Source organism: Petromyzon marinus, chromosome 8 (genome assembly GCF_048934315.1).
Source record: "Petromyzon marinus isolate PM22_M1 ecotype Great Lakes invasive population chromosome 8, UKy_Petmar_22M1.pri1.0, whole genome shotgun sequence".
Classification (NCBI taxonomy): domain Eukaryota; kingdom Metazoa; phylum Chordata; class Hyperoartia; order Petromyzontiformes; family Petromyzontidae; genus Petromyzon; species Petromyzon marinus.
Window position 1 is genome coordinate 14,342,525 of NC_133674.1, and position 13,369 is coordinate 14,355,893.

Consider the following 13,369-nt stretch of genomic DNA (forward strand, 5'->3'; position numbering starts at 1 on the left):
TGCAGTATTCATAAGGGTGGCTACAGAATTCTCTAACAAACGGTGAATGCACTACTGCTAGGCCATGTCACCACCCTTTATTGGCCATTTACTGCTGTTCGAGTTGTAAAATAGGCAAAACAAGTGGTGGATATTAGCTATCATGCCTTTTATGGCAGAGCCAACAATACGCATTCATGCTCCGGGTATTAGTGACCTCCACTGAACTTATTTTCACAGGCATTATTCGTGGCGCAAATCAGTTGAAGTTCGGATTGATCCTCTTACTGACAAGAGTTATTTTGCAGTGCGGCCGATCTCTACATCCAAGAATACCTTCACGAGTACGTCACGTCTGGCTTCAAGGAAGCAACGCCGCTCCGCATAGTCTACAAGTGGCGGAACATGAACACCGTGAGCGAGGTCGTGAGGAGGTACTGCTGCCTGGACCCTAACGGCCCATTCTTCGCCGTGCCAAGCCTCGAGATTGTGAAGGCTCACCGCGTGGTCATTGCCACGTACGCGCAGTGCCGCACGCTGTGGCAGCTGGAGCTGCCTCGGGGCCACTTCTCTCACATCCTGCTGGACGAGGCGGCTCAGGCACTGGAAGCGGACGCACTCATCCCGCTCGCCCTGGCCGACTCGAGCACCCGTGTGCTCTTGGCCGGCGACCATAAGCAGATCACGCCCAAGCTCTACTCCATGCCAAATGACGGTCAGTTTAATAATGCTGGATACTATTCTAGATTTAAAGCTTTCGTGACTGCAAGGATCCATACTCTTTGGTTCTATTCGGTAAAGTCACGTAAGTAAAAAATAAAACAAAAATCACGACGTTTCGGCCATAACACACACCTGATGAAGGCCGCTTGTGTTGTGGCCGAAACGTCGTGATTTTTGTTGTTTTATTTTTTACCTACGTGACTTTACCGAATAGAACCAAAGAGTATAATGCTGGATACGTTATTGCCTCCAACGTGAGAATGTTTATAACGGACGTGAAACACGTAAGCAATTTAGACATGAACAAGTGGCTTACTTGGCTAGCGCAACCCATCTGTTACATGTTGGCCAATTACATTGGTAACTTAACAGCGTTCTATTGAATGGAATGTACAAAAGTTAATGGTTTTTTATCTATATCAGAGCTTACGTAGAAAATAATAATTCCAAACAACCGGCATTATGAGCCATTACTTCTCAGCAGTGCTTGCTCATGAATACAGAAACCGATGAGATGTAAACCTGGGAATCACAGTATGATACTTGTATCTCGGTCCCCTTTTTTCCAGATAAGCAGTTCGTCATACGGACTCTACTCCAGAGACTCTTCCACCATTACCAGCGCCAGAATCACAACACCGCACAGTGCAGTCGCATCATCCTAACGGATAACTACCGTTCAAGGCCGGAGATAGTCAACTTCGTATCAAAGCATTTTTACCTGGGCAACCATGACAAGGACTTTAAAGGAATCAAGGCTCGGGCCGATGTTCCTCGTCACCCCGATCTCTACCCACTGACCTTCTCTCACGTCAGCGGCAAATGCGACTTTGACGAAGTCACTCGGACATGGTAAGAAGCGTGAGCAGCAGCCAAGCCAATGTAGAGTCACAATATGTAATTACAAATGTTTCATCTGTAGTGAAAAAGTGTATGCATTGCTTTGTGTGGTTATCGGATACCATAAAATACACTTAGATTTCAACCAAACCTGTGATTGATACCTGATGTTAAAGTAAAGAAGAACATTTTTTTCATGATTTTAGCAATATATGCCAACAGAGCTCCCACTCCTTTTCATTGTTGTAAATTCCCAACTGTCCGCATATCTTACACAGCAATAACTAACATTCAGTATCTATACACTTATGTACAGTAAATAATAGTACAGTAGTAGATGACACCGATTGTGTAACAACTGCTGAGCTAAAACGTATCATTAGTATACTGCACCCATTAATATTAAAGTAAAAATGTTGTGTGCTATCAGTTCAAAGAAATGCATTGCTTGAAATCATCAGTACAGATTAAAAAAAAAACTATAACAGCAAGAATAATACAATTATTGCGTCTCTACATCAGTGTTCTTCATTGCAAGGCCCGCGGGCCACTGGCGGCCCCTGATGGCCTTTTCGTGCAGCCCATGACATGCGAGCCCCCACAATACACAAATAGCTAAGCCAAAGCACCTCTTGCAAGTGGTGTGTAGGCGCTCACACCGATGTCTTATCGGCGAAGGTGGGCGGGCGCCCCTCTGAAAATTAGTGAAGAACACTGTCGTAGACCATGCCTATGTATTGTGAAAATATGCCCTTGCCTGAAGGTACAACACCATGGAGGCCTTGGAAGTTGCGGAGCGTGTGGCTAACATCCTACAAACTTGGCCCGAGATCCATGGACGGCTGGAGCAAAGCCAAATTTGTGTCATCTCCTATTACAGCTCACAGGTTCGAGTCTTTCGGATGCATGTAACAACAAAATCAATGAAAACCTTCAGTCGTTAAGAAATACTTTACACGATTAACAATGTAGCTTTGGCAACATCTTCTCACTCGTATGTTGTTACCATTTTTCAACAAGGCGTGAGCACCAGAAACATTGGATACTTAAAGAAAATAAAGCATAGTGACATCCCATTATTTTTCAAGCAGATACAATAAAAATGTAATAAATTGTGGTTTTGTAGAATTTAGGTGGTGAATGAATGCACTGTTTTCAGAATGCCAATTCAATTTGATATCACCAGACTTTTACTCGGGTTGCTTTTGTGTGCCATCAGATCCATTCATAATGATTTATATATATAGTGCCTTTCAAAGATCCGCAAGTGGTGTACATGTGAACATTTCAACACACAATGAATCATCTTTGTATAAAGATGGTAAATACAAGATGTTCAGCACAAAACATTGAGTAGTACATGACCATATTCTTGGTTCTTTCGGTAAAGTCACGTAGAAGGGAAACAATCAAATAATAAAAATGTTTTATATTTTTTTATTTAATTGGTTCCCTTCTACGTGACGTAAAGTCACGTAGAAGGGAAACAATAAAATAAAAATAATAAAAATGTTTTATATTTTTATGATTTAATTGGTTCCCTTCTACGTGACTTTACCGAAAGAACCAAGAATATGAATCCCTGCAGTCACGAAAGCTTTAAATCAAAATTTAGTACATGACCTTTGCATTAATTAAATACATTCATTTGTTTAACACGTAGACTTTCGTGACCAATATCATCCATAATACAGGGTTTTTTTTCACGCGATCTAACCAAAAAAACCCATATTATGGACATTCATTTGTGTGTTTTCAGATCAAGCTAATCCGGTACGTGTTACGGAGGAAGCACATGGGATCTGTCAATGTAGACACTCTCCAAAGCATTCAAGGTGCTGTCAATACACAAACTGCTCTGCACACACTCGCACAAGAGATTATTTACGTCCAGTTGCGTTACATCGTGACATCACATTCGCTTTTTTCACATCTACAGAGAAAATATTTCATTGCACATTTATTTTTCCAAATTTGCTCCTCATTATTTAAAGTAGTCAAGGGTCTCGTGAGCAGCATACATGGGACATTTTAAATTGGAAACATTTTTCCTATTTTCACCTTTTCAAAGTTTTTGTGTATCATGGATATATACATGTTTAATCTATTGTGATTCTCACATCGTGAAAATAATGTTTTGACTTTATTTCATGAGGAAATTGCAGCAGACAACATGACACAACCTGGCAGGGTAATAACATTACCGAGTCACAACAGAAAAACCCTCGATTGATAATTTCCTTATCAGGCCCAAGAACCTATGAATGTGTCTTAGCGTAAAGTTAGCTCTTTGATCTTCATACCAGCATTACTCCTCCTTGGTTATCCAGTCACCTAGCTTTAATTTATATTTTTGTAAATTATATAAATTAACTTCTTATCATATGGCTAATAAATGTGGTCATTGACTTAAAAATATACAACAAAACGAAGAAGTGCCCAAAGAAGCATGGAGTAATGTATGCTTGGAATTATACTTCAAGACAGAAAGAGGAGCACACTGATGAGAGCACATATGCAGGTTAATTTCATAATTCAAGTGGGCTTGGGCAGGATGTGTCACTAAAAGTGATGATGGTCAATCGTGAAAAATAATAACAGAATGGCCGCCACAGAAACTTATATATCAGGTTTCCACAGCCTTGATAAAAATGTAATTTTTAAACTTTATTCAAATGTGACTCATTTGTGATTTCATCACCAGTTGATGCTTAAGCGGATTGTTCAGCAACAGCCGCTTTGCTTCAGAAGCGTTATCTGGCATCAGATTTGTTTCATCTGCTTCAGGCTTTTTCAGGCCGAGTAGGACTTTGGGATGATGGGCAGCATCTCGTGTGTGATCGGGGTATGTAGACTTTGTGAGAGACCACAGTGTGATTACATCTTCCAGTTGGATTCCTGAGGGTTGTCACAAATGGGGTGTTTTCTGGCGAAACCTTGTAACTGCAGATTGTATCCTTTGAGTCTTTCGGTAAAGTCACGTAGATAGGTTCAAAAATGATTAAATAAACAAAAACCCAACGACGTTTCGATCGCAACACAAGCGACCGTCATCAGCGGATGACTTTATCGAAAGACCCATAGAATATGAATTCCTGCAGCCACGAAAGCTTTAAGTCACTGCAGACTGTAATATGAAAGAAATATATCCTAGAGTATGTCCGCACAAGTGTCGAAGTGCCGAAATCAGCTTCTGTCCAGCAGCTGAGTGGATTATCAAATTGCAAGACTAATGGTGATAGCTTTGAGGAGGCCTTCGTTGCCGATGATGAAAATGACGGACGTCGATATTTAACGCTCAAGTCGACCACTGTCTCCCACCAGGGAAGGAGTTCACTGTGATCGTGCTGAGCACAGTGAGGACGAGGTCCAGCCGGCAGAGCATGGTGACGGACGGTAACCTGGGGTTCTTGGCAGATGCGTGTGCCCTCAACACGGCCATGACGCGGGCGCGTGCCCTCGTGCTCGCCGTGGGCGATGCCATGGCGCTCTGCTCCGTGGGGGGCTGCAGCCGCGTGTGGCAGAGTTTCCTGCGCGAGGCTCACGTCCACAGCAGCATGCTACCGCTCAGCATGGTGCCTGAGGACATCGCCGCCAGTCTGTCAGACTTGGCAAGGCTGGAGGGTGTTGAAAGGCGATCGCAGCTTCCTGGCTTAAAAGGTAACGCGTGTCCACTTACAGATGTATTAGACGACTGTACTCTATATGGCGTTAAAGATGCATGGCTTATAGTGTACAAATTGACTCCAGGACCTTACCACAACCAATTTGAGTATAAAGCCGACCTAGTTCATCTAAATGCGGAATCCAGCTAGCCGTGGTACAACTAATTGGGGTTTTACATCATTCATAGCTTCAGACCATGAAATGATCACTCCCATCAAGGTGTCTCGTGAATTTTAGGAGCAATTAGTGGCCCTCCATACTATGCAAAAACTGGCAGATTGCGGGGTTGCCACAAATATAGGATTTGTGGATTATTAAAATCTACTGTAGAATTTTTTTTTGATATTTTGTTTGAATATTTTCACTTTCCACATTAGATAATTTACTTATACCTCTGGCTCGATTGCATTTTCATTCCGTTTGGACGGCGCTGTGATTTAGTGCGCGGCTCACATAACATAAGGGTGAGAGAGTTCAAATCTCGATCCAAATATGTGAACAACCTTTCAACTCTACATGGCTATAACATGACTTCCACATCGTACAAAGTCAGTACAGTATAGCAGTGGTTAAATTGAGTGTAACATACTTGCCCTTGGAATGTGGAATTTTTAACTATGGCTCACAGCTGTAAACAGATAAGCAATGTTCCACACTCATTCCAGAAGGACCCGTGACGATTTTCTTCAACATTATTGTATCGCTCATGGCAGGGATGCTTCCATGGTTATCAGCCTAGACTTGCTGCCCATAGCTCACCGATTGATTTGATCTCCTAGCGTGGCAGTTGAAACTATGGGCAGGGAAAGTTTCTTAAATTCCCTGTCTCTATCCAGCCAGCAGTATAAATGGGTACAGCGCAATTATTCCATAAGAGGTTGCGTGTGATCGGATAAAATTTAGTTTAGTTTATTTATTTTGGTATAGCCCTGTGAGCCATTCGGCTCTTGAATCGGGTGCAATCACAACAAACACAAAAACACGAACAAGAAAAACATCTTAAAGTGACTATGTGTGACTGTGCAAACAGAAAATCCATGAAAAAAAAACAGCAAAATATTCCTGAAAAAAAGCACCGTACACCAACGCTGTGTTAAAAAATCCCAGTGGGGTGTAAAAAATCCCAAAGTGTGGGTTCTCCCACCTGTATCAAGATGTAATACCCTCTAAAGGGGCTCTCTAGGGCTCCTGCTAGTGGGGACTCTTCTACCAGCAGTGGTGTGAGCAAGCAATTGCAGGGCTACACCTTGGCTCTCATTATTTTCACTTGGTTCATATACTGTGTGTATTAAGAGAGAGTATCTTATCACATTTTACAGCGTTATATTTTGCCTTTTTCCACACAGAGGAGTCCTGGGCCTCAGGTGACAATGGTGAAAGTGATGCTTTAAATGACCCAATTCTCTCCGAGTTGCTGTATGAAAGCAAAGCTGTCTATATCCTGACAACAAAAGAAGGCTACACGACAATTTCTGAGAAAAACTCAGAAGAAGCCAATTCATCGCCACCCCCAACAACTCCGGCCAATCCAGAAATAACATCTGGTAACAAAAACATCCAAAAAAAGTTTATAAATCATTCAAAAGACACACTTCAGGAGCTACTGACAACACAGCCACATGTTTACAAGCACTGTGAGATAGTGATACAATCTTTTCGGAGTGGCTACGGAATTCCAAAAGACCGAAGTATTCCTCCAATATATCTTAAATCGAGGGAAAGCATTGGCTGTTCATTTTCAGGAGATGAGGTTGTCATTGAAATTTTGAGTAAAAATGCTAAAAAGCAAGGTCAAAAAGCTGCCAATGTTGGTGAAAAAAACACCAATTACAGTGGCCGCGTGGTTGGGGTACTTAATCAGGACGTTGAGCGTCACGATAGTGTTGTGTGTGGTGTAGATCTCTATGATGCCAACATTATGATCCCCATTGACAAATGCATGCCCAAGATTTATAACCCACCTATCGACAGAAGGCATAGCCCGAATCGGAATAAGGTCGCCGTGAGAAAAAAGTGTCCTGATGGAAGGTGGTACTTTCATGAACATTTAAAGGATCAAAACAGGAGCAGCAAGCTTTTTCTGGTAAAAATCAAGAAATGGCATAGGAATTTGCCTTACCCACTTGGTATAGTGGTTGATGTCCTGCCTGAGCCAAAAGACGTTCGTGGTCAACTTGAGATGTTTAAAGAAAATAGTTTTTTAAAGAATGCACATCACATTCATTCCATGAATACGTGGGAATATGAACAAGATCATGCAAATAATAATGGCAAAGATTGCCGCAAAATATTCACATTCACTGTGGACCCGCCAGGAGCCAGAGATCTGGATGATGCAATTAGTGTTGAAGACCTTGGAACGTGTTTCAAAATTGGAGTGCACATTGCAGATGTAGTGCAGTTGGTAAGGAAGGACAGTGATGAAGATACATGTGCCCAGGAGCAGGGAAACACATACTATGAGGATGGTAAAAGAACCTTCCATATGCTGCCCGAAGGCCTGTGTGAAGCTTGCAGTCTCCTCCCCGGTCAAGATCGTTCAGCCTTCTCACTTTTCTTCACATTTAAAAAGGATTCCAGCACCACTGAGCAACTTGAAACGTCCTTTGAACAAACAGTCATCCGGTCGAAATGGCAGCTTACATACGACGAGGCCGAAACGATCATCAGTCGCTACGGAGAAATGCCCCTGAAGATAAAGTCATCAGAGGACTACATCGCAGTAGCCTTTTTCTTTTCACGGGTAAGATTAATCAGTGCAGGTATCCCAATTTAATGTCAATTATTACCTGTTAAACGTAATTTTTGCACATAATGAGAAAAGTGTTTATTTTCTCATAGCCAAGTTATGCTATGCACACACTGGGCAAATGTTACGGCTACCTGAGACACGCTAGTGAAACAAACTAATAATGGTTCTATCTTGCTTTGAAGCTTTCGTGACTGCAGGAATCCATACTCTCTGGTTATTTCGGTAAAGTTTGTTTTCTATCTACGTGACTTTACCTAAAGAACCAGAGAGTAATAACGGTTCTGTAAATAAGCCATGATGTCAAACACAGGGTATCAGAGGCTGGCTGCTTGTCTGGTAGAAAATAGATGTTTTTATTTATTTAAAACATATACACAAACATTAATACTTTATACTGTATGTTTTACAGGAAATATGCGATACAGTACAAATATTTATATGTGGGGACACAATGGAACTCTGCTTATAAATTAATTTACCCATGAATATCCACAGCACATATGTTTCTATACCAATATTGCTTTTGAGTTGAACAAGCCTCCATCGCTTATGTGGATTAACGCTGGTAACTTGGCAGCACGTGTTGAACAAGCATGACTTACTGATGAGACCCAGGAGAATTAAACCGGTCCGGTGTTTGCTTGCTTAAACAAATGCTGCTGGATAATATTGGTCGAGAAAGACAATCTGCCAATGTACTAGAACACGATTTATTTACGTAAAGACACTACACAGAGTTCTGCTCGTCTATACTTATACACCCATCGTGCTCAGCAACACTGCATAATGAGTTTGTATTCCATTTTGTGAACAAGTTTATAAATTGGTTAATTACGTCTACATTTTATTCGCACCTTGCATTTCTGTGTGCTTGTTTGGCCATTTGTACGTGATCAAGATGCTGCGTCAGGAGCGACTGCATGCCGGCGCCCTGTACATTCAGCCGGAAGAAAATAGACCCATTGACGGGTGCCGGGGACACATCATGGTTGAGGAGTTCGCGATCACAACCAACCACTTGGTGGCGAAGAGGTTGTTGGAGAATAAAGCCACCGCCGACATTACTCCATTGTGCCACCAGCTTCGACCGGATTCAGATGAGATTAATAACTACTTGGAAGAGTACAAATCGGTCATCCCTTTCTCGCTGAGCCTCACCTCCATCCTCTCTCCAATGCCAACAAAAGGTACCTGAATGACCCTGCCTCTGGTGAAGCAGTATGACGTGAACGTCTGCAGCAATTCAAATTATAACACTGTAAACGTAATAGACTTAATAGGAAAGGTGTCAAGCTACTACAACATCGAAGCACATTTGCAGTAGTAAAGCTTTGTTTAATGAGATAATACGGTAAATACGGTATTGCATAATTGTGTTGTTGAAGCCCAATTTGGACCAAATTACACAGTAGGTCTCAGAAAATGCACGTGACAATCTTTACTTATGCTAGGGTATAAGGCTTCAATAACATTTACCATCGAATATAGAAACCTATTTTAAAGATAATGGTGAATGTGTGCAATGGACAATCAAAGATACAATTTTAGAGAAGGATGAACTTTAAATCCAGTTAAGAGCCCACTGATAATTCTAAGGAAAAGCTGGGTAAAAAATACAGGAACAAAAAATTTCAATTCTGTAAACAAAATAATACACCCATTAGATATGTGAGAAAATTAATAGTAATTACTGAATGTAGTTACTACGTGACGGTTTGTGCTCTCTACCGGGCTTCTACTGGAATATAATAACATTTAAAACATAATACAATTTTAAGTGAAATAGAAAGTGCCCACAATGAAAACTTGCCTCCTAATCAATCTTGGCTCCCCTGTGCTTCATTTCACAAAGGTTTAGCCCATCAAATTTATACTCTTGGCTCACAATGATTGGAAAAATGCCTTTCAAAAGGCTGGTGGGTAAACACATTGTTGTCTCAATTCCCCTGAGGACGGTAGCAAGGTATTAAAGTCAGAATAAGTAAGGCCGAAGGTGGCATTTTCTACTTCTGTAGAACCCAGATGCGCACTTTGTCACAAAGCTAGTTGTATATGGTGGCAGCGGTGTTGGGTGTAATTCAACTGAAGTGGCTGTAAAGCTCACGAAGATTGATACACTTTTAAGTATTATAATTGAAGCCAATGTGTGCATCACATCATAATAATTGACATAAATGTGACAATGATAAGGTGATTAGAAGGGGTCCAAGAAAAATATTGATAAAATATTATACCTGTACAGGTAGTCCCCGACTTACGATGGAGATGCGTTACGACGACCCCATCGTAAGTCAAAAATATCGTAAGTCGAAGATGGTCTAGCCTTCCCAGGAGAAAAAAATACACGCGCTAACACCGAGACAACTTAACTCCGTCGACCGCTGGTGAGAGTGAGACATGACCACACAAGGCGGGAGATGCGTAATTCCCGGCAGTGTCCCAACGTACAGCATCGTTCCTCGTACGCTGCTGCGTTTGCCTGCCGCGCGAAATGTAAAATATTTTACAATTTTGTCGTATCGCTATCGCCATCGTAAGGTCGAAATATCGTAAGTCGGACCATTTGTAACTCGGGGACTATCTGTATATATATTGGAATCAGGAAAAGCCAAAGTATTGAGCCTTTGGGAAAGTTTTGAAACGTATCTGATATGATGTGTTACTAACATTCAATAAAATAAAAATGTGTTTTTAAAGCTATTGGAAATCTGAAGACACCAAGTCATCTGGAGTTCATGCAGTTTATTTGGGAGAAGATGAAGAAAGCAATACAGGATAAGGATTCCTTCAGGCTATTTACACTAATTGCCTTGGATGACATGCATCCTTTTTTGGTGGCTGCAGTGAAGGAATTCCGTAAAATTCAGTTTCGCTCAATGTATATCTGCTCTTCTGCACCATCGACGGATATGGGCCACTACAGCTTACGTCTGCCTTTTTACACAAAATCAACATCGCCCATTCGACGCTACATTGACGTGGTGGTGCAGAGGCTCTTGGCAGCCATATCAATGCATGAAAGACCAGCCTATACGCCTGACGAAATGGAAATCCTCTGTCGTAACTTCAACGACCTGAAGAAGGGAGCTGCAGACTTAGAAAAATTGACCACCAAATTAAAGTTCTCTGAAAAACTTTCAATTCGAGGGTCGCAAAAGCTGGCACTGATTTCCTCAATTGATGAGCAAAGCAAGAACTTTGATTTGGTATTTCCACTCGATAGGATTAACTTGCCTGATTATTACAATGTAAATTTTCAGTCTCTACAGCTGGCCACACAGCCTGTGTTTGACAAAGATGAAAATGGAAGGAAAAATGTCAGCGTCCAGTGGAGAATCCGCATGTACTCAGTAAAATCAGATGCCAACCAAATTCCCCCAATGCCAAAGCATTCCTCGACAGAAGTTTGTAACGTTAGGTTAGAATCTTGGGAAAAAGTTCTGTTGGCTGCTAAGAAAAACAATTTTGAAGAGGCAAGCAGGCTTATCCAGGAAGAGGACGAGTACATGGATAAAATTGGTGCAAGTAAAAGCAGCACAACTCCATTAAAAGACAAGGATTACGTAAGTACTATTCAGTACCACAACAGTTGGTTATATATAATTGAATGTGCCATGGTAGAAAGATGTTAACTACCTCGCTGGGTATACAGGAGGTTGTGGGTTCGATCCCGACCCTGGTGCCTGCTGTATATTTCGAGTTTGCACGTTCTCCCCCATAGTTGCGTGGATTTTTCTCTGGGTCCCCCAGTTTTTCCCTCCACGTTTAGGATGAACTTGCATTTAAGAGTATTTCGCTGTGAGACATTTTCACATAAGCCGCTCGTTGAGCTATCATTTGTGGCTAAGTCGCTTCTAAAAAAAAGCTACATTGCTCAGTGGGCCTTATCTGGTAAAATAGAAAAAAAAGTTTAGTTGAATAGAATGTTGGTAGGAAGGTGGTTCAGTTATTCCTAGACTTTTACATGCAAACCAGAGTTTTAATTCCAGGATCATGACAGCTCACCTTTGCCCCAAGTCTACACTGCATAGCACGTCTCCCATCGATGCCTCAATGTCGAAATGCCTCTCTGCTTGAACCATTTCGGCACACGTCTTCACTTTGTCATCTGCTCGGAATTTTTTGTTCACCAAAGCGCTCCTTCAGAGGGACTAAACAAACGCTTTCTGTGAGCAAAAGTCCAGGAATTACTTGAACAACCCTCTTATTCAAAATACAGACCAATACTTTTTCTACCTTTGTCGTCAGTGTAAATGTACGAGGTACACACAATGCCCTCGTTAATGACGCAGATGTATTGTGTTATGAAGTAGCTTCACATTCTTTTCGTGCTTCATTCCTAGACGTAGATGATACACGGTATCAACAGGACTAAATACTAAATTTCACACCCTTCTTCCACCCAACATAATGGTTAAACTATTAATATATTTTTGTCATTATTCAATCGTTTTCATTTGTATGGTCTTTATTCCTTTTTGTGAATTGTGAAAAGTGATATAGGTGTATATTTTTTAGGTTTGGAGTAGAGTTGGAAGGACTGTCTGAAACACATCCCAAATTTCTCGTATTAAATTAACGATGGTCCATGAAAATAATGTTGAGGGTTGTGCAAATGTCTGCTGGTTTAGAAAAGTTGGGAACCACTGCAACAGAGGCTGCTAATTAACAAACAGACACCACCTTGTTAGCATTTCGATGAACTTCGTGCGATGTTTCTCATAAAGCTCTTATGGTATTCTCCTGAAGATGAAAGAGCATTTCAACATCGGGGACGTTGTTCTGAAGACCGGTACTCCCGTCAGGGTGCAGCTGGGAGTAAGGGTGCAACGCACATTCCTGTCCCCTACGGTGCAGCTGCTCTCTCTCAATGAGGCCATACCAGATATCTGCCTAGAACATGCGGAAGACCCTGTGTCCACGTACAAATGCCACGCTGAATTCCAAACCAGAGACCGCTACAAAAATGTCAAGGTAGGATCAAAGCTGTGTGTACATATGAAGAGTTGTTCCCCGTTACAAATGGATGAGGACGTTTCCTCATGTGTAGAACACGAGGAAATTAAACTACTCGAGTATGATGCAGATAAGTTAGTATCACTACATGATTTCACATGCGTGAAGAGAACATGAGAATTTGTATTGTCAAAAATCTGCCTCTTTCCGAGGTGTTAAACTTCTTGTGATCGGCTCCCCATGTCACGTGCCCTAAACAAATACCTTACCTATGAAGTTGCCTCACATTCACATAAGCTAATTCGAATAAGCTAAAGATGACGTTTCCATCAAAACACTTTTCAAAACTGCACAGGGAGTCACATTTGGTCATGTGTGCATGGCTTTAGTTCCGAGCTCTTGGAAGTGACTTGCAGTCACGAAAGCTTTAAATCTAGAATTGACTGTAAAGTC

The 13,369-nt window shown here is 41.5% G+C and overlaps 1 protein-coding gene across 1 annotated transcript in view; it reads left to right on the forward strand.

The window, feature by feature from the left end:
* The window catches only part of HELZ2 (helicase with zinc finger 2), a 50,026-nt gene that overhangs the window by 18,217 nt on the left and 18,440 nt on the right, over positions 1 to 13,369 (forward strand). The window contains exons 11-19 of the mRNA XM_032949776.2: positions 288 to 694; positions 1,272 to 1,554; positions 2,306 to 2,429; positions 3,302 to 3,377; positions 4,867 to 5,202; positions 6,555 to 7,951; positions 8,859 to 9,147; positions 10,658 to 11,523; positions 12,710 to 12,934. Coding sequence (XP_032805667.2) covers positions 288 to 694; positions 1,272 to 1,554; positions 2,306 to 2,429; positions 3,302 to 3,377; positions 4,867 to 5,202; positions 6,555 to 7,951; positions 8,859 to 9,147; positions 10,658 to 11,523; positions 12,710 to 12,934 — 4,003 coding nt within the window. The remainder of the gene's footprint in view (positions 1 to 287; positions 695 to 1,271; positions 1,555 to 2,305; positions 2,430 to 3,301; positions 3,378 to 4,866; positions 5,203 to 6,554; positions 7,952 to 8,858; positions 9,148 to 10,657; positions 11,524 to 12,709; positions 12,935 to 13,369) is intronic.